At 42.3% G+C, this 22,480-nt stretch overlaps 1 protein-coding gene across 10 annotated transcripts in view; it reads left to right on the plus strand.

Annotated features, from left to right (window-relative positions):
• The window catches only part of LOC129709402 (lysine-specific demethylase 2B), a 190,384-nt gene that overhangs the window by 87,981 nt on the left and 79,923 nt on the right, over nt 1-22,480 (plus strand). For all 10 annotated transcript variants that reach the window (XM_055655736.1, XM_055655741.1, XM_055655739.1 and 7 more), the window contains 2 exons: nt 1,790-1,916; nt 5,493-5,968. In XM_055655736.1, the coding sequence (XP_055511711.1) occupies nt 1,790-1,916; nt 5,493-5,968 (603 nt within the window). The remainder of the gene's footprint in view (nt 1-1,789; nt 1,917-5,492; nt 5,969-22,480) is intronic.

Here is a 22,480-nt window from a genome sequence, read left to right on the forward strand (position 1 = left end):
AGTAGTGGGATTTGCAACTCACGAATGTCCTGTCCCGAAACATTGCATATGCATTCCCGCCAGAGATTCTGCCCGACCTGCTGAGTTACTCCAGCACTTGTTTTACAACTCCAGTAGTTATGTCAGTTAGCTTCTGGGCCACAATTACAAAAAGGATCGTATGGCCCAATGTTCTCAATCATTTTTGCCATCATAATTTATTTGAAGCTTGCATTGACTACAGGGTTAGGCTTGGCTGGATTGGTGGCAAAGTATTTAAATAATTTGCTGAATGAAACAAAGCTCCCTTAATATTTCTGCCAAACGCTAAAGAGTGAGTTAGAATCTTTAAACCATTATGGGAATAAACAATTATGGGAGCAACAAGTGGGGGATGTGAGGAGGGAGAGTGGGGGTGGAGGGTGGATAGAGGGAGAGGAGGGGGGTAGGGAGGGGAGAGAAGTTATGGAGGGAGGGAGTGACAGAGGGTAGGGGAAAGGAGAGGAAGGGAGAGGTGAGTGGGAGAGGGGAGGAGGACAGGGGAAAGAAGAGGGAGGGGGAGGGAGTGCTTGGGATGAGGGAATGGAGGAGGATAGGAGTGGGAAGAGGGATGGTGAGGTAATAGAAATATTAAATGCAAAGTTATTAACTTTAACTTAACTTCTGCCGTTAGTGTGGGCACGTCAACTGATCATGCGTAGTTGGGGGCTATGGCTCAGTGGTGGAATATTGCGTTGGGAGACCAGGCCTCACCAACGGGTCCCAGTTAGTCTAGTATTAATTAAACATAATCCAAAGTTTTTCTTAAATGATTCATTTTATCAGTATATTATTAACACATTCGTAAATTTGGATTTTCTGTTTTATTACTGTTTAATTGGTAGTCTTGGATATAACACTTGTTCTGGAGCCACAGTTAATTAACAAAAGAATTGGTATTGAAAAGAGACCACAAAGAGACATTTCAAATAGTCTGTGAAGGTGATGATGAACAGCAATTAGTTTCATTTGGCTGCAAATTGTAACATTAATACAAGTAATGAATAAATGTTCTCCCTTGTACAGTAGGATCGGTGGCAGAAATGTCCACAGCTTTGTAATTTATGCTCCTCTTGAACAGGAATCTAATGCAACACCTCTGGGAGAACCCATGAGAATTCTCAAGCTTTCACTGTAGTTTTGAGGACAACTCCTCCCCTCAACCATTGTAATACATTTGTTTCACTCTCTTACATAATGTTTTAACTGAATTTAGTTGGATAGACAAATAAATGAATTAAACAAATGGCATTATTTTCACTGAACTTTCTCTTTCTCTCCATCTATACCCCATTAATGTAACCCCTCTACCAATTCCCACTTGAATACATATGGTGGAACCTTGTTAGGTGTGTTTTAAAAATGACAGACTGAATTTTAATATCCCAATTTTTTTTTTTTAGCTAGACCATATTGATGTGCAAATCACATCACTCTGTGAAATATGAATGTTGTCTAATCTGGGCACTGGATTGAACAATGTGATGCCAATTTGCATATATTGTTGTGCAGCGATGTCTCCGCATTGTCTGATGTCCAACACCTTAAAAATGTTGAATGGCTTAAAGAGAATGCTTGTAAAAATGTAACTATTTTTTTTTTGGTCCTTATAGAATTATTTGTTAGTGTAAAATGGCAACCTAACAACTATTTATATGGGAAATTTTAGCAATTTAGCTATCTATTAATCTGCACTTAACATCATTGCGTATTAAAGTGCATATTATTCTTTACCCCGATTTATGGTTGGTACATTTTCCTTGTTTTTCAGGTTAATGCCAAGTTCCGTTATCCTTTCTACTATGAAATGTGCTGGTATGTTCTGGAAAGATATGTGTTCTGTTTGACAAAACGGTCTCATCTCACCAAACAGTACCAGAGGGAATCAATGTTAATTGGTAAGCAACCAATATTAATGCATATAATCACGTGCTGTGTTGCAGGCTATTTATTTTGTAAGTATTTGTAAACAGTTAAATGGTCATTAACAATTCATAATAAAACATGTAGTGTTTTTAAGTGGACTAAAAATAGCTTGATTGTGTGGAAATAATTAAATTCATCCCTTATGGCTCAGCTCGTTTATCACATGATAGTTGACCCATTTTAACCAGTAAGGTTCGTGAAACATCCTACGTCTGAACTGAGAAGTGTATAATCGGCCAGTATTCCTGCTCATTGATGATTTAACCACTGCTGGCAAGTTGTATCCCTGTAATTAGAGTGTGGATTTTACTGAACTTTAGAAAAATAACAACTTGTTCAACTTAAAGAAGATAGAGTTTGTTTTACTGGGATTGGGATAAAAGCAGGAGAGAGGAAGGATCCTAGGTCAGTCAATTTGGTGTAGTTACTAAACATGAAGTGGAATACACTTGTAGGGGTTTTATATAGGTTCACAAACAGTAATGATAATGCAGTATAATAATAATAATTATTATAATAATAATAATAAATGTTATTTTCGGGCGCCTTTCAAAGTCTCAAGGACACCTTACAGAAATTAACAGGAGAAAAAAACATATAGTCGGAGTAAAGAGAATAATAAGGACATCACCAATACACAGATTAAAGACCGAAATCGCTCCAAAGACAAAAAATCAAAAAACACAATGTGAAGAGAGAGCAGCGGCAGCTAAAGCGCGCCAGCGTCCACTCTCCCTTCCGACAGCCATCTTGGACACAGACTAACATGTTTACTTACACACAAAAAAATCATCCCCCCCACAGTGGATACCACTGTGGGGGAAGGCACAATGTCCAGTCCCCATCCCCAGTTCACCCAAAGTCAGGCCTATTGAGGCCACCGCTATTGCCTCTACGGAGGCCCGATGTTCCTGGCCGTTCTGGCCGGGTGGTGTTGCGCCGGCGTCGGGAGAGTCCTCACAATGGCTGGGCCACCTGGAACGGCTGCTTCCTAGCTGGGGACCGCGGCTTCCGAAGCCGACAAGGCCGCGCTGGGTTGGCGCTCCCAGGCTCCCGATGTTTGAGTCGGCGCCGCCCGCTCCGCAGACCCGCAGCCTGGAGGTGTTTGATCTCGGCGGTCAAAGCTCACCGGAGCTCTAGCGCGTCGATCCAGTGCGGCGACCCAGGCAAGGCATTGCCCGCTCCGCTCCACGATAGCGCTCCAGAGCTGTGCTGCCAACAAAGCCGAGGTGCTGGGCAGTCCCCACCAGGAAACGGCGCTCCACGCCCGCTGGTAGGCCACGACGACGGGTCGACTGGGCAGCCCGGAGAAAAAGCTGCCTCACCGACCAGGTAGGGACCTAGAAGTATAATTACCCCCTTCCCCCCACATTAAGAAGTCCATTTCTCCAACAGACGAAGAACAAGACTTACTAAAAACTTTTAAAAAAATGAATTAAACTGACGGCTGCTGGTTAGCAGCCGTTCCCCAAGATGGCTCCTCCACAAGTATATGATAGAAATAAAAAAATTAAAGGTGCTTACAATATTGGGGAGTATTTAATCTATACCTAGACTGAGTAATCCACATGAGCAGAAATAGTGTGGGGCATGAATTTACCAAGAGTATGTAAGATGATTTTCAAGATCCGTATCTAGAGGAACCGATGAAGGAACAGGCTATTTTAGGTCTAGTATTGCGCAATGTGAAAAAGTTAAATTGATGTGGAAAGGCTTTGGGGATGTTCAAAGATTGAGGATGTGGGCTGGGAGGGGGTGTGGGCGAGGGAATCAGTCTCGGTTTACCCCACGACAGGAGGAGTTGTAAAGTTTGATAGCCACAGGAAAGAAGGATCTTCTGTGGCGTTCTGTCCCACATCTTGGTGGTACCAATCTGTTGCTGAAGGTACTATTCGGGTTAACCAGTGGGTTATGGAGGGGGTGAGCTGTATTGTCCAGGATGCTCCGCTAATTTAAGGTGCATCCTCCCCTCCAAGCCCACCTCCCATAAATCCAACTCCGTCCCCATGACGGAGCCAGCCTTCCAGAAAAGTTTGTTTAATGGAAACAATATATTTTTTTCATTCATTCCTTAAAAAGGATATGGATATATATATATATATATATGGATATGGATATATATATATATATATACACACACACATATATATATCTATATATATATATATATATATATCCATATATATATATATATATCCATATATATATATATATATATATATATATATATCCATATATATATATATCCATATATATATATATATATCCATATATATATATCCATATCCTGTTCAAGGCATGAATCCTCAAAAGGTTGTGGCATCTAGACATTGTTATAAAGAAGTTCAAAAATGGTCCTGAATCAGAGGATAAAGTTTATAACATGTCCAGAAAAAACAATGAGCCTGATTGCAAAGGTTTCAGAAGTTAGCATGGGATGACCAGAACATTCATGTAAGAAAGGGAGCGCGGTCACTCATAACACTCATAACTTTTGTACTTTTCATCAATGGGAAAAATCCTTGGGGCCTGCTAAGCAGAGGTGGACTGCGAGTAAGATGGCCAAAAATCATAGCGATATATGGTAGCGTTTTTCTTAAAATCAATATACTGTGCAGACAGGAAGTGGTCAAGATGAGACTTTTAATCATATAGATGTCACTATAGATGACAATTTCCCAGATTAAAGGCAAATGAGGAGTCAAAGAAATTAGCAATGATTTAAAAAAAAATAGTTTGGGGCTGATGATAAATCCGGTTTATCCGATGAAGCACATGCTTGTGTTTTGAAAGAGGTTTCTACGGAAAAAGGATGTATCAATCTGCAGTCAATGAAATGGTAATAGAGCAATTGAATTAAGGGTCTGAAGAAGGATCCCAACCGGTAATGTCACCTATCTATGTCCTCCAGGATATTGCCTGACCACCTGAGTTATTCCAGCAATTAGTGTTCAATGCAATATTTCAGCATCTCCAGTTCCTTCTGTTTGCATTCGGAATCAACGTGAATTTATGGAAGGAAAATTAGATTTGGCACATGTTAGAGTTTTTGAGTTTGTAACTAAAGGAAGAAATCAGTTATGATGCTTTTGCAGTTTGAGAAGCCTTAGATAAGCAGCCGCACAATGTAGGACTGGTTTTCTTTCGCAGAAAGGTCAGTAACAAGAGGACATGTATTTAAAATAATGATTCAAAAAATTAGGGGGAAATTATAGGTGTGTGTCATCCAAAAAGCGACTGGTATTTGGAATGCTCTCCGAAAGGAAACTAATTGCAGAAATGCTCGTTACATATTCAAAATATTTGGACAAGCACTTGAAATGTGACCTCCAGAGGTAAAGATTGCAACTGAACAAATTAAATTATCCCAAGTGTTTTCCTCTTTGACTGGCGTGTGCATGGTTAGCCTGTACATGCTAGAAATTTGTGGTTTGAATTGTGTTTCTCGTCTCCTTATAGTAATTATCAATCATTGTTTAATATTATTAAAACATTTTTATTTTCTCAATTAAGCTTCACATATTATATTTGACTTTAAATGTTCTCAGATACAGAGAAGAAACCAAATACCGAGAGCCCTTCATCAGATTCCCGACTCGACATGGATGAAGAATCTTCTGATATACATGTCAAGGAGGAGAAAGATGAGACAAAAGATAAAATGAGCACACAAAACGCAAAAGGATTAGGTGATGATTTGCCTTCTCCAGAGAGTGCACATTCAGAAGGAAATGAAAGCACTGGAAAGACACAGAAATTGACGAGGCATTTAAAGAGGACTTTATCCAATGATTCAAATGATAGTACAAAGTCACCAATGCTAACAGACTGTCCAAAGACCCCAAGTGGATCTCCTGACCCTTCTCAGCCAGTATCTGAGGGGTCGAACAAATGGATTCACCTTACAGAGTTCGAACTGAAAGGGTTAAAGGCACTTGTGGAAAAACTAGAGTCCTTACCAGAGAATAAGAAATGTGTCCCTGAAGGGATTGAAGATCCTTATGCCCTTCTGGAAGATATGAAGGTTAGTTTTGTGAAATATTTTCAGAGGCCTTGACGCAGTTGTTTATCTGTCTGGAGAGCATGGTATTAATCAATTGGGGGTCATGTTGTTATATCTAGTTGCCTTTATTTTGTTTCCGTTTACATTTTTATAAAGAATATAGTTTAAAATTGGTTAATAAATAAAAAGCTTAATATATTAGTCATCGTTGGGACCCTGGGGTTTGACAAAATGAATTAAAATTCCAGAAATAGCTCCTTAAATTTCATACTTAGGACTTAATCTGTCAAGGATAATTACGAAAATCCCATCAATTTGCTAAAGACGATAAAATCCTTCTCCTGGTTGGAAAATTGTTAGCCTTGACTACTTAATTATTCCATTTGATTTGCACCAAAGTTGAATATATGTATTGGATTTCCATGACGTACAAAATAGAAGTATTTTTGAATACTGTTGAGGATGTATACGTTTGGATGTTATTTTATAACTGTGACACGTGGCGTGCTGGGCCCACTATTGTTTGTCATCTACATCAATGATTTGGATAAGAACATACAGGGCAAGATTAGCAAGTTTGCTGATGATACAAAAGTTAGTGGTTTTGCAGATAATGAAGATGGTTGTGAATGATTGCAGCAGGATCTGGATAAATTGGTCAGGAGGAATGGTTGTTCGAATTTAATCCAGAGAAGTGGGAGGTGTTGCATTTTGGGACGTCAAACAAGGGCAGGACCTACACAGTAAATGGTAGGCCTCTGGGTAGTGTTGTAGACCAGAGGGATCTACAACAGGTGCAAGGTTCCTTGCAGGTCGACAAGGTCGACAAGTTGGTCAAAAAGGCTTTTGGCATATTGGCCTTCATCAGTCAGAGTATTGAGTATAGAAGTTGGGAGGTCATGTTGCAGTTGTATAATAATGTTGGTGAGACCGCATTTAGAATATTGTGTTCAGTTCTGGGCACCATGTTATAGGAAAGATATTGTCAAGCTTGTAAGGGTTCAGTAAAGATTTACAAGGATGTTGCCAGGACTAGCGGGTGTGAGCTATAGGGAGAGGTTGAGTAGGCTGGGTCTCTATTCCATGGAACGCAGGTGGAGATCTTATAGAGGTATACAAAATCATGAGAGGAATAGATCGGGTAGATGCACAGTCTTTTGCCCAGAGTAGGGGAATCGAGAACCAGGGGTCATAGGTTCAAGGTGAAGGGGAAAAGATTTAATAGGAATCCGAGGGGTAGCTTTTTCACACAAAGGGTGGTGGGTGTATGGAACAAACTGCCAGAAAAGGCAGTTGAGGCTCGGACTATCCCATCATTTAAGAAACAGTTAAACAGGTACATGGATAGGACAGGTTTGGAGGCATATGGACCAAGCGCAGGCAGGTGGGCCGGGTTTAGCTGGGACATCATTGGCCGGTGTGGACGAGTTGGGCTGAAGGGCCTGTTTCCACACTTTATCACTCTCTGACTCTAACTGGGAGAAATTATGCTAGTTTACACCTAACCCCTTACTACAGTAATTAGCTGTGCTAATTTATTATTTTATAACAATGCAATGTGGGAATAAGCTACAAACCCATTGAGTCCATGTCACCGTTCATGTCTTGGCATAAATTTGTCAACCTGTCCCATGCCTCTTAATACCTTTGGTTCACAAAAATGAGCAATTGACCTAATATAGACACAAAAAGCTGGAGTAACTGAGCAGGACAGGCAGCATCTCTGGAGAGAAGGAATGGGTGACGTTTCGGGTCGAGACCCTTCTTCAGGGTCTCGACCTGAAACGTCACCCATTCCTTCTCTCCAGAGATGCTGCCAGACCCGCTGAGTTACTCCTGCTTTTTGTGCCTATCTTCGGTTTAAACCAGCATCCGCAGTTCCTCCTCGCATAATTGACCTAAAATGTTGTTTGCAAGGGGTCCAAAGGTATACCAAGTTTGGTAGACTAAATATTTGGTTACTGAAAATATAAAGGGATTTCAAGGCTATTTCCTAAATTATAATCGTCAAGTCAACTTTATTTGTTACATACATATACAAGATGTACAGTGAAATGAAAGTGGCAATGCCTGCGGGATTGTGCAAAACAACAGAACCAGTATTTACTTTTTTTTTTAAAAAGAAGACACAACAGGATTTACGCCCTGGTGAGATCAGAGTTTACAGTCCTGATGGCCTGTGGGAAGAAATGCCGTCTCGTCCTCTCTGTTTTCGCAACGTGAAAGCGGAGCCGCTTGCCTGACCGTAGCAGCTGGAACAGTCCGTTGCTGGGGTGGTAGGGGTTCTTCATGATCTTGCTGGCTCTGGATCTGTACCTCATGGTGTATAGGTCCTGCAAGGGGGGGAGTGTAGTTCTCGTGGTGCGTTCGGCAGAACGCACTGCTCTCTGCAGAGCCTTTCTGTGTTGGACAGAGCTGTTGCCAAACCAGATCGAGATGTTTCCGGTCAAGATACTTTCTACAGCACCAGAGTAGAAGGATTGAAGGATCCTTAGAGAGACTCTGAATTTCCTCAGCTCCCTGAGGTAGTAAAGGTGCTGCCTTGCCTTTCTCACCAGTGCGGCAGTGTGTGTTGTCTATGTCAGATCCTCTGTGATGTGGAATCCCAGGTATTTAAAGCTGCTCACCCTATCCACAGTAGTCCCATTTATCCCCAGTGTCGTGTACATAGAAACATGGAAAATAGGTGCAGGAGGAGGCCATTTTGGCCCTTCGAGCCAGCACCTCCACCACCGAGCCAGTACGTCCTCTGTTGTTGTGCCCTTCTAAAGTCCACAATCAGCTCCTTAGTTTTAGTGACATTCAAGAGGAGGCTGTTATTCTGACACCAGAGTGCCAGGTCAGCCACCTCCTCCAGATAGACCTTCTCGTCGTTATCGGAGATCAGGCCCACCACCACTGTGTCATCAGCAAACTTGATGGAGTTGGAGCTGAACCTGGCCACACAGTCATGTGTGTACAGGGAGTACAGTAGGGGGCTGAGGACGCAACCCTGGGGGGATCCTGTGTTCAGGGTGAGGGGGTTGGAGTTATGTCTCCCCATCTTGACCACCTGGGGCCTGGCGGTCAGTAAGTCCAGGACCCAGGTACACAGGGGGAGTGTTCAGTCCCAGTTCCAGCAGCTTATTCGCAGGTCTGCTGAGTACTATGGTGTTGAAAGCTGAACTGAAGTCAATGAACTGCATTCTCATCCTAATAGATTTGTACGCTTTTATTCTCCTGTGCCTATTCATAAACTTGACATGGAAAATCCACCTGTTGTCTCTTTGGTTTTTAAGGGCTTTGTGCATAGGGCTGAATTAGACATGATGTACCAGCAAATGATAATTTTCCCCAGGGTCAGTTATGAGATCTTGCTATTTTCCAGTCCTATTGCTTCTGGGTAATTCAGAGTCACTAGCTAGTCATAAAATTTGGGCAAAATACCAACTGTTGGAGGAGCTCAACGGGTCAGGCAGCATCTGTGGAGGGATTGAACAGATTGCATCCACTTATCACGTGCCAACTTTGCCTCATCCCCACTTTTTCCAGGTTTTTTCCCCCACTGCTCCATCAATGTGAAGAAGGGTCCTGACCAAAAATGTCATCTGTCTATTCCCACCACAGATGCTGCCTGATCTGCTGTTCCTCCACCACTTTGTATTTTTCTCAGGATTTAAGCAACTGCATTTCCTTCTGTCACCTTTATCTTGGGTAATGCGTGCAGGCCAACCAAAGGGTCACGACCCGAAATATGACCTATTTCTTTTCTTCAGAGATGCTGTCTGGTCCATTGAGTTACTCCAGCTTTTTGTGTCTATCTTCAGAGCAGGTGACCATCTAGAATGCACCTACACTTATGCAGGTGCCCATTTATTCCCTCCAAAGAAATGGGCACCCACAGACCGTATGGCCAAACTCTATCAGCTAAAAATAGCCCTACTCCATTAATTGGGTGGGTGGGGGGATTTGCCAGAAGTACTCCGCTACCAAAGCAACATTCTGAAGAGAGCAGCAGTCAATATTTCAGACCAATAACTCTTTATCAGAACTGAGTGCTTTTAGCATTTTCTATTTTGGGGTGGAATTTTGGCATTAAAATTTTTTGTCTCAAACTTGTTTGGCAAGTTAGTTTCAATTGTTTCAGATTTATGTGAAGTATTGTTGTTAAATGTACAGGAAGTAGTGTTTTTGAACATCAGGGTGGAAGTATAGTCTCCTGATCTCCTGATATTTTTGCAGAATATAGACTTGGTGACAATGAAGAGTAGTGATTGAGTTCCAAATCAGTCTGGTGTACAGCTTATAGAGAAGAAGCTGCAGGTGATGACCCAGGTGTCGTCTACTGCCTTTGCCTAAGCTGTGTATGCACAGCGTAGTCTATTCACGTCTCAATCATCTACTGACAATTTAGATTAAAAAAGCCATGGGTCCTTGAATCACAGTGATTGTTAAGTATGTTTCAATGGGGTTTAATGTATTCCTATGAACTTTTTCATCCTTATCTCCTGGTGTATGTGGGGACCAGCAATGGACATAGTATTGTAGATGTACGGAACAGATAATAGAGCAAAATTGGTGTGTTGTAGAAGAATCTACTTTGGCTATAGGCTCGTAGTACTGGTTGTGATTTTTAGGGACACATTTTATAATATGTATCCCTCTCATCAGACTTGGTTGTCTTGCCAGAAGCATTACACTACATTTATCCAGATTAAATGTCTATGAAACATAAGTCCATTCTCCAATTGCTTCCGGATCAAATTGACTTTTTAAATTATTTCTCAACGTCAGCATGGACTTCTGTGCTACTACTGGCAGCAATCCTGGTATTTTCCCAAATCACTGACAAAATAAAAAAAGAGAGGATGCTGATCGCTCCGAAACGGCACGAAAAAAAAAATGAAATGAAATGAAATGATTCAATTTATTGTCATTGTCAGTGTACAGTACAGAGACAACGAAATGCATTTTTAGCATTTCCCTTGAAAGGGAGACACAGGGCGTCGCGGTGTGCCCGCGCCTGCCGCCGTAATTACATTCCATTACACACAGGCAAAGGTGGGTGAAGTGTCTTGCCCAAGGACACAACGACAGTATGCACTCCAAGCGGGATTTGAACCGGCTACCTTCCGGTTGCCAGCCGAACTCTTAGCCCATTGTGCTATCTGTCGCCTGAGGGACCTTGTTTTATACAAAGCCTGCATCGCTAATCATGGTCACTTTGTTTAGAATGCTACCAATTCCTTCTCGGATCCAGAATATGTTTTGATGATAGGTAGGGAATGGAAATGCGCAATGTTATAATGATGGAGCAGTATTGTAGTTAAAGCTCTTCTCAAAAAGAATGCCAAAGTTATGAAGTATCTGGTTCAGTGCCAGACTGTGGCAAAGAAGAGGGATGGAGTTGATGACTTGTGAAAGGAATTTCTGGCAGGGAACAATGACATTGGCTTCAATATTTACACTGTTTATGTAGAAGAAGCATCACTGGTGGAATGAAGAACATTGCCAGCTCTTGCAAAAGAGTTTCACCAGCATGTTGTTGGGAATGGAACAGTTCAGTTATGAGGTGAGACTGGAGATGTTTGATCTCCCTGGAGCAGAAGAGGTTAAGAGGGGACATGATTGAGTTATTTACAATTATGAGTATATGTAGGCAACATCGTCAGCAAGGTCTTTGCTTGGATCATCTTGATCCGCCTGCAGAAGCTGGCAGAACGTGCCTACCCAGAGTTCACTGTGCGGTTTCTGAGCTGGAAGGTCAACAGTAGACATGGTTTTCTCCCATCACCTGCTCCAGGTGAAGTGCAGAGACCAGCTGATACCCCAGTATGTTGCTTTCATTGAGCTCACCAAGGTTTTCGACCAAAGATCGGCTGCCCACCAAAACTGCAGAGCATGATAGAATCCTTCCATATCAACACGAAGGGTACAGTGCAGTTCAATGGCAGCTTCTCGGAGCCCTTCGACATCTGCAGTGGCGCCAAACAAAGCTGCGTACTCGCTCCTACACTCTGGGATTTTCTTCGCTCTGCTCCTGAAACACCGTAACAGAGGGATCTACCTGCGTACTAGATCAGATGGCAGGCTCTTCAACCTCACTTGCCTCAGAGCAAAGACTAAAGTACGTAAAGCTCTCATCTTTACATGTTATTTGCCAATGATGCAGTAGTTGTCTTCCCAGCAGGAACTACAGTCACTGATAGACCGCTTCTATCGGGCTTGCAAGGACTTCGAGCTAACCATCAGCCTGAAGAAAACGAAGTCCTAGGGCAGGATACAGAGGCACCGCCTGCAATCACCATCGGCGACTACGAACTCGATGCTGTCCATCAGTTCACGTAGCTCGGCTCCACCATTACCGATAACCTCTCCTTGGACACAGAGATTGACAAGAGGATCGGGAAGGCAGCTACAACTCTCGCTCGCCTCACAACTCGAGTGTGGTCCAACCCAAAGCTGATAGTGAAGACAAAGATAGCAGCCTACAATGCCTGTGTCACCAGCATGCTGCTGTATGGCAGTGAGACATTGACTACATATGCCAGACAGGAGAGAAGACTCAACACCTTCTACCTTAGAAGCATCCGCCGTATCCTGGTCATATCCTGGCAAGACAGTGTCCATCGCCGAGATCCTGTCTCACGCTGGCCTTCCCAGTATGTACACTCTACTCGGGTAGCGCAGACTGCGGTGGCTGGGTCATGTCCACCGCATGGAGGATGGCCGTATTCCAAAAGACATCCTCTATGGAGAGCTGCATCTGGGAGGAGAACCATCGGCCGCCCCCAGCTACGTTACAAGGATGTCTGCAGAAGAGATATAAAGGCGCTCGACATCGATGTGGAGTCCTGGGAGAGCCTTGCAGCTGACCGCACAAAGTGGAGAGGTACCCTGAACTAACATCTCAAAACGGGGGAAGAGAAACTGATGAACGCAGCGGCAGACAAGCGGGCTCGCAGAAAGGAGCGAAGCAACTTCAACAGACCAGAGACGACACACAAATGTGACCTTTGCGACACAGACTGTCACTCCCACTTTGGTCTCTTCAGCCACAAGCGATGCTGCTCCAGCCGAGGTTTGGAGCAAGCAGCCAACAACTAGGATGCATTACCCATGGTCAGTCATGACCGAGGGGGGCCTACTACTATTGGGTAGATTGCAAGATGACAGCATGTATTTAGAATGACAGCATGCATTTTCTGTTTCCTATGTTGTTTGCTGTCAAATATCATTCAACAGCAATAACAGGATTTGAGTATAGGAGCAGCGAGGTTCTACTGCAGTTGTACAGGGTCTTGGTGAGACCACACCTGGAGTATTGCGTACAGTTTTGGTCTCCTAATCTGAGTAAGGACATTCTTGCCATAGAGGGAGTACAGAGAAGGTTCACCAGACTGATTCCTGGGATGTCAGGACTTTCATATGAAGAAAGAAGGGATAGACTCGGTTTGTACTCGCTAGAATTTAGAAGATTGAGGGGGGGTCTTATAGAAACTTACAAAATTCTTAAGGGGTTGGACAGGCTAGATGCAGGAAGATTGTTCCCGATGTTGGGGAAGTCCAGAACAAGGGGTCACAGTTTAAGGATAAGGGGGAAATCTTTTAGGACCGAGATGAGGAAAACATTTTTCACACAGAGAGTGGTGAATCTCAGGAATTCTCTGCCACAGAAGGTAGCTGAGGCCAGTTCATTGGCTATATTTAAGAGGGAGTTAGATGTGGCCCTTGTGGCTAAAGGGATCAGGGGATATGGAGAGAAGGCAGGTACAGGATACTGAGTTGGATGATCAGCCATGATCATATTGAATGGTGGTGCGGGCTCGAAGGGCCGAATGACCTACTCCTGCACCTATTTTCTATGTTTCTATGTTTCTAACACTGTCAAACAGATTGAGTAGTCAATCAGGTTGCAGATATAACACACAGGTCATAAGTGATAGGAGCAGTATTATACCAACTTAAACCATTAAATAAAATTTGGAACATGCATTTGAGAGGAAGATCAAAGTTGAAATAATAAACTTTTTTTTTAATAAAAGCAAAATAGTTTTTTAATAAAAGCAAGTTTTTAAAAAATTGGCATGCAAATATTCTGGCTTCCCAGTTGATCTGTTCCTTTGTCATTGTTTAGTGCATACAATGCTTATTTTTTGCTTCACTAATGTCCTTGATGAGAATAAGCGAGTTCGGTATTCGACAGGTCATAGGTCACTCGCGATAAACATTCTCGGCAGCTGTTCTGCTGCATGAATACAGACCTACGTTTCATCCGTAGTCAGGATCGAACACGGGTCCCCGGCGCTGCAAGCGCTGTGGAATTGCTACTGGACTGTCCCCTCCTGAGTGTCCCATCCCTGTCCGGGGGTGGCAGAAGATGTCTGGGGTAACCCTGGACTGACGGGACACCGGCCGGTTTTAGTGGCGGCCCAGGCTTACAGCCAGTGCGGAGAAGAAGCGCTAACTCCAGCTCAACTCTGCCTGCCCCACCGGGTTAACCGACAGCCCTGGACTGACGGGACACTGGCCCGTTGTAGTGGCGGTCCAGGCTTACAGCCAGCGCGGAGAAGAAGGGGCCGGGGACAGTCCAGTGGCAATTCAACAGCGCTTGCAGCGCCGGAGACCCGGGTTTGATCCTGACTACGGATGAAACACAGGTCAGTATACGTGCAGCAGTACAGTTGCCGATAATGTTTATCGCGAGTGACCTTTGACAAATCCTATGATTTCTTGCGTTTTTCGGAATACGAAACTCGCTTATTATATATTCTTAAAAGACCCACTGGTTTTCCTTAGGATATCAAGTGCTACATTTTAAAACAACACCAATGCACCTGAAAAATTAATATTGCACTTACCACTGTTAAAATAGATTATTTGAAAAAATCTCGCATTGATTTTGCAGTAATTGATTGCTTTTTATCCCTAACATTCAAATGACGTGTGAAATGATTTAATGTGTGAGCTTCAGCTGGCTGCATAACCAAAATATACTATTGTTAGATATGTCATCTTGTATGAGATAGTGAACTATAGAGATGTACAGTCTGAAGAAGGGTCTCGACCTGTAACGCCACCCATTCCTTCTCTCCATAGATGCTGCCTGTCCCGCTGAGTTACTCCAGCTTTTTGTGTGTATCTACAGTTTTTGCCAGTTTTGTGCACAATTTCTCCTACTTTTGATTCATTGTCGAGGTTATGGTTCTATGGTTACTGATACTTTGACAGAAGATTGTAATTCACTTGTGTGACTGGAGATTTAAAGTGAGGATCACAGATGTGTCTGACCCTGACCTTGATTGATAGATCAATGTACACGATTGCTTTCCCTAGCCATATTTTCCTTCCAAAGGTAGGAAAACTGTGGCCGATTGTCTCTACTGTTTCCCTACGCCTTATCTAGCACATGCTGGAGTTTTTACATGGGAAAGTATGCCTTTTGGATGTGATATCTCACCGGGAATGATAGGGAATCCTCCTTTTTTTTTGGCTTCTGTGTGTGTCCAGACTCAGGATCAAACTGGGGCTTGAGAAAGAATTGTGGCATTTTACATAATTCCCATTATCTATCGTTCCTCTTATTTTCTTAAACTGGTTCAGATTCTTAAGAGGACATAGATTAATTTGGCAATATTTCAAATATTTTTCTGAAATAGTTTAATGTTGTAGTTCTCGGTTTGTTTAAAAAGCTACCCAAATTCTTAGCAACTGAATTATTGAAAAAAAAAAAAAATAGTTACAGACTCTTCACTGGAAACCTAAATTCCATCACCATTTTGTTCTATATTTCTGTTTATATTCTTTTACAATTACCATTATTTGATCTATGTTCAGCCATAACTTGCTTGATTGCACTTCTGTGGTATCAATTTCTACTCCAGATACTTGAACGCAATAATCCAGCTTGGTAGTTCTAAGGGAGCATTGTCAGAATTGTTGTCATTCAGACCGGTGCTAAATTTAACATGTCCCTGGTCTTTTGCATGGATACAAAATATCTCATTGCATTATTTTAAAGATCAGGACTGATATTCCAGATGTCTTGTCCATAACTAATCACTAAATAAATTGTAATAAACATTATTATTATCTGTGAGAGATTGTTGTGCACAGTTTGGCTGCTGTGTTTCCGATGCTCCTTGTATTTCAAAAATTATTCAATTGTTGCTTGTCCAAGGCCAACAGCATTATAAAATATCTCCATTATGGACTGTTCACTCTGCAGGTTTTGCAACAGCTTCTTTCCCCGGGCCATCAGACTCTTGAATTCCATATAATGTGCCTCCACTATTATCCATTTTTTATCTTTTTATCTATTTTATCCTTTTGTTATTTTATGTTGCACGGTGAGCCAGATTTTTCGTTTAGACTTGCATTTGTTGGTGTATTTTTGAATGACAATAAAGTCTTTGATTGATTGAAAACAATTTAAGAAAACCCAAGGACGTGAAAAGGAAAGTTCCTGACCCAAACCCAACAGTCATGGCACCATATTGCAGCCAATAAAATCTTTATTAAATAGGAACATGGTTTCTCCAATCTGTTCTCCACGTTAATTTGTACACCATCCTGAAACAGTTGTGGTATAAAGCAGTTCTCCACAAACACTATGCCAAACACTATGACTACTCCCACAGACACTATAATGATCTGAACAGGTACATGAATAGGAAAGGTTTACAGCCAAACATGGACAAATGGAACTAGCTTGGATGATCTTGGTCGGCATGAATGAGTTTGGTCGAAGGGCCTGTTTCCATGCTGTATGACTCGGTCTACGTGCAACAAATTGTAATTAATAGTTTGTAGCTTTTGTTTTAAAGTGTCGGGCAACATTATGATGTAAATATGCTGAACATTGTTACACTGAGCAAAGCCACTGTGACCAAACTCAACATTTTCTTTGTTACCATGACAACAGTTTTTTCCACCATTTATCCTAGAGAATATAAAACCTCTCAGTGCTTGCTCCATTAAACGACCGCTTGACGAAGTACAGGCAACAAATAAGCTTTGAAGCAGCCAACTGGCTGTCAAAATGAGCATATTACTGACTGGTATAATACCTCAAGAAAGGCATCCCCATATATCAACTTTAACTTCCCTTTTAGGGTGTCCCACAGGACTTGGATATCAGTTTTGTAACAGAGGAAACACAACAGCTAATTTGTGTCACCAAGCTGCCGCAAAGCAGTGTGATAAAGATGTTTATGTGAGCAAAAGTATGTAAAGCTCTTGGGTGTGACAGGGGGTGGTGTAGAGAGGAAATCTCAAAGACTGATAGTAGAGTGGCAGCCTGAATGCTACTGAATTTCAGGATGAGGCATAGAAGTGTGAGGTGCAAAGGAAGTAATTGAAGGAGATGGGTTCTCCATGACCTGGGTGGAGTAATACATATTAAAAATAATCGGTGTTCCGTTGACAGCATTTGGAGGGAAGCTGCCCAAAAACATGGTTGAATCTTCTCATTTGAATTGGAGAGGAACAAAAGTATTTATTTCAGTTAATAAATAAATGCTCGGAATAAATAGTTTTAAAGATTGTGAGCAAATTGCCCGGGCAACAAAGAAAAAAATGGTTCTAAACAAAATAGGGAGCACCTCGTTATTGAGTTTAAAAAAAATCATTATTTTAAAGCAAAAAATCTTCCATGTGCCTTTTGGCTGCTCATGTGCTCATCTTCTTAATAATTCTTCGGTTGTTGAATATAATTTTTATCCTGTGGGCACAATAAGACAGTTTATAAATCTAGACATTCTCATTAAATTTTTTGAAGAATAATTCAAATTGAGATTTGTAGCAGGAGAGGCACAGGGGTATTGAACATCCAAACAAAATTGCATAAAACCATGATGCGAGAAATGGCTCGGACAGAGTTGAGGCAGTGGCTTCCACCCAACCAAATAAAACCAGCTGCAAGATTTTGTCAGCTTTTTGGAAGGGTAGAAATTGCAACCATATCCAAGCTCAACCAAGGAATGAATGCTAGCTGAAAAATAAATGTGGCCATTACAAATCATTTTTAAAAGTCAGGCAGTCAGTTTCAATCAATGCACTGGTGAAGATCTTAAATTGAATACGATACCCGAGGAAGAAATTGGAATTTTAATTCAATTTTCATTAATGTTATTAAATGATTTAGTTTAAGAATAAGGGGTAAGCCATTTAGAACGGAGACGAGGAAACACTTTTTCACAGAGAGTCGTTAGTCTGTGGAATTCTCTGCCTGTGGAGGCCGGTTCTCTGGATACTTTCAAGAGAGAGCTAGATAGAGCTCTTAAAGATAGCGGAGTCAGGGGATATGGGGAGAAGGCAGGAACGGGGTACTGATTGGGGAAGATCAGCCATGATCACATTGAATGGCGGTGCTGGCTCGAAGGGCCGAATGGTCTACTCCTGCATCTATTGTCTATCTAAGGAATACAAAAACTGAGTTGTTGCTTTGACTTACACATAGTCCTGTATTTTCCTTGATCCAAAATCAGATTTGTGTCTAAAATTGTGTTTTTATACATAATTTTAATACATGTAATTTCTACTTCAGTATAATTTGACATACACTTGGATTTGAATAGACAGATCTCAAAATTGACTTGAGCTGAAAGGAAAACGCGCAAATCCAGAAAGAAGTGTGTGCTGTCTAGAAATAGATGGCTGGACAAGGACAGTTTATTCCCAGCTGTTGTCAGGCAACTGAATGCTCTTCTTGTCAGTTAAAGTGTGGTTCTGACCTCCCATCTACCACATTGGAGACCTTTGAACTACCTTGAATTGGAGTAAATGTACTCCTTATCCTTTATCTGTGGACAGCTTGATTGCAATCATGTATTGTCTTTTTGACTGAGTATCACATAAACAATAGCTTTTCACTGTACCTCGTTAGGGGTTATGGCGAGAAGGCAGTGAATGGGGTTGAGAATGAAAGATTGACCAGCCATTAATCTAAAAGATGGCGATGGCTTTAGTGTCGATCTTTTAAAACATAATTTAAAATAGAAGTTTGCAAAATGAATAGAATGTTCAGGAAATGTAATTAACAGCATAAGTAAATGGAGACAAGATGTCTGGATTTTCAGAAGGGATTTGGATACTAGACAAAATTTGGACTTCAAGTTAAATACTTGCGTAATTCAGGGTATTCATGCGAGCAAGAAGGTGGCAGATAGAAAACAACCCGACAAAATGTGAAGTAGAAAGAATCAGTGAAGGTTAATAAGTATTGTTGTATAGAGACACTTAGTGTGTTGATTTGAAATGCATGGACAGCAATAGATTTGGAAGACACACATTATGTTGGTCTTTATTGCTAGGGGATTGGAGTACAAAATTCGGGAAATCTTGCTGGAAATTGTAGGGAGACTTTGAGACTTGGTTTGCAGAAGCATGCAGTTTTCATCACGGCGTCATGGGGGTACAGATTCATGAGATTGATTCTTTAGATGAGGCTGTTACATTTGAGAACATTAGTAATTGGGATTTAAGTGAATGATTGATGAACTTCTTGAGATGTGCATGTTCTTTTGAGAGGGAATGACGGGCCATTCTAAAAGTCTGTCCCCCCCCCCCCCCCCCCCCCCCCCAGCTGAAATCAAAAACCAATGGGTGTAGTTCGAGACCAGGGGTTGCTCCTTCATTTTTGAAATGAGGAACATCTTATTATCGTAACGTAAACCTTTACAATTCTTAATCTGAGCGGCTGTGTATGCTGGGTGCAAACCAAAATTGTTGGATTTATTTGGATCCAAAGATGGGCTGGGAAAATGGGCAAGATGTAAAAATCAGTTGTGATCTTTTTGAATAATGGATGAGGCTTAAGAGACTCCTTTACTCTCTTGTGTTCTTGTAAAACTAGATCATCTTGGATTAATGGAGAAAGCAGGAATGAGGTACTGATTTTGGATCTTCTTGCGTATGGCGTGCACAGCCTAAAGTTGTAGGACAACTTGTTCCATTTGATCTTATTTGACTGTGCAGATTTATTTGGCGGTTGATTGCATTTGTCGAAACAGGGCGGACCACATGAAGGTTGCAATCTCCCACCCCACTGATTTTGGATGATCAGCCATAAGCATATTGAATGGCGGTGCTGGCTCGAAGGGTCGAATGGCCTACACCTGCACCTATTTTCTATGTTTCTACTTTGCAGCATTTACATTGCAGCACATCCCAAGGTGCTTTACACAGGTGCAATTAATTTAAAACAAACTGTATTGAATCACAGAGAGATAAAGTGATCAGAAACCTGGTCAGTTTGTCAGATGCAACTTACAATGGAGAAGTTTGAGGTGAAGAGGTGGAAGGGTCCTTGATAAACAGAAGGTAAAGTGTTACCAGATTTGGTGGGAATATGAACTTGATGTTACTGTTGGATGAGCTATGATCTAATATAGAGGGCTGCCTTCTGCTAGGAAGTTGAGCGCATATTGCCACTCCTGTCTTGGATGCAGTGTCATAAAAGGAAGACACACGTACTGGCAAAATAGGTTTTGTTCTTTGTTTGCATTATTTGCCAAACAAAGGTTGAGGAATTGTCCGTAGACACAAAATGCTGAAGTAACTCAGCGGGACAGGCAGCATCTCTGGAGAGAAGGAATGGGTCGAGATGCAGGGGAGTGGAGGGGACAGAGATTGAATGTAGTTGGAGACAGTAAGACTGGTGGGAGAACTAGGAAGGGGGAGGAGATGGAGAGAGAGAGAGAGAGGGAAATCAAGGGCTATTTGAAGGTAGAGAAGTCATTGTTCGTACCGCCAGGGTGTAAGCTACCAAGCAAAATATAAGGTGCTGTTCCTCCAATTTGCGCTGGGCCTCAATCTGACAATGGAGGAGGCCCTGGACTGAAAGGTCAGATTGGGAATGGGAGGGGGAGTTAAAGTGTTGAGCAACCAGGAGATCTGGTAGGTTAAGGTGGACTAAGTGGAGGTGTTCAGCAAAATGATCGCCGAGCCTGCGCTTGGTCTCGCCGATGTACGGAAGTGGACACCTGGAACAGTGGATACAATAGATGACGTTGGAGGAGGTGCAAGTGAACCTCTGCCTCTCCTGAAAAGACTGTTGGGGTACTTGGATGGAGTTGAGGGTGGAGGTAAAGGGACAGGTGTTGCATCTCCTGCGACTGCAGGGGAAAGTACCTGGGGAGGGGGTGGTTTGGGTGGGAAGGGATGAGTTGAGTGGGAAGGGAGTTGCGGAGGAAATGGTCTCTGCGGAAAGCAGAAAGGGGTGGAGATGGGAAGATGTGGCCAGTAGTGGGATCCCGTTGGAGGTGGCAAAAGTGTTGGAGCATTATATGCTGTATGCAACGGCTGATGGAGTGGAAGGTGAGGACAATTGGGACTCTGTCCTTGTTGCAAATGGGGGGAGGGGGAGCAAGAGCGGAGCTGCGGGATATCGAGGAGACCCTAGTGAGAGCCTAATCTATAATGGAAGAGGGGAATCTCCATTTCCTAAATAATGAGGACATCTCCGATGGTCTAGCATGGCAAACTTCATCCTGGGCTCAGATGCGGCGTAGAAGGAGGAATTGGGAGTATGGGGATAGTCTTTACAGGAAGCAGAATGGGAAGAAGTGTAGTCTAGATAGCTATGGAAGCCAGTAGGTTTGTAGTAGATGTCGGTCAATAGTCTGTCTCCTGTGATGGAGACGGTGAGATCCAGAAACAGTAGGGAGATGTCGGAGATAATCCAAGTGAATTTGAGTGCAGGATGGAAATTAGTCGTGCAGTTGATGATGTCGGTGAGTTCTGCATGGGTGCAGGAGGGAGCACCGATGCAGTCATCAATGTTCCAGAGGTAGAGTTCTGGGATAGGGGCAGTGTGTGGATTGTCCATAGTGCAATAGTACTTCCCGTTTCTTGTTGATCTCTAGTGGCCTCTGCCGGAATGTTTGCCTGCCCAGGTCATTTGAAATGATTATGGAGACTAGAGCAACAAATAAACTGCTGGAGAAATGTGTAGGAAAGAACTGCAGATGCCAGTTTGTACTGAAGAAAGACAAAGAAAACTGGTGGAAGTCATCGGGACAGGCAGGATATCTGGAGAAAAGGAATAGGTGACGTTTCGGGTCGAGACCCTTCTTCAGACTGAACCCTGTATCAGGACTGGTGGAGTGTCTCAACCTGAAACCTCAGCCATCCCTTTGCCTCGAAAGATGCTCCCTGACCTGCAGAGCTCCTTCGGCAGATGGGTTTTTGCTCCAGATTCCAGCATCTGCAGTCTCTTGTGCCTTCATTTGAGACTAGATTGGATTTGCCTGTGATGCTGATTGTAGTCAAATTGTAGTCACCCCTCAAATATGGAACAGGATTACCAGAGTAAGATTACTATCATTTACATGATAATCTGACCTGCAATCTCTAAATTTGACTAACTTAATTGCTGCCTTGTTCTTTAAATGTAGAAATGTACATTTGTTTAATTGTCAATCTAATATTGGCAAAACTATACAAATATTTCAATAATGCAACAAGCAGAACTGTATTGAATAGTATTTAAATTGAGATGCAAAAGATGAGCAACTGCAGTATAGACGGAGAAAGGGCTGTGAGGAAAATCCG

The sequence above is a fragment of the Leucoraja erinacea genome, chromosome 25 (assembly GCF_028641065.1).
Source record: "Leucoraja erinacea ecotype New England chromosome 25, Leri_hhj_1, whole genome shotgun sequence".
Taxonomy (NCBI): Eukaryota; Metazoa; Chordata; class Chondrichthyes; order Rajiformes; family Rajidae; genus Leucoraja; species Leucoraja erinaceus.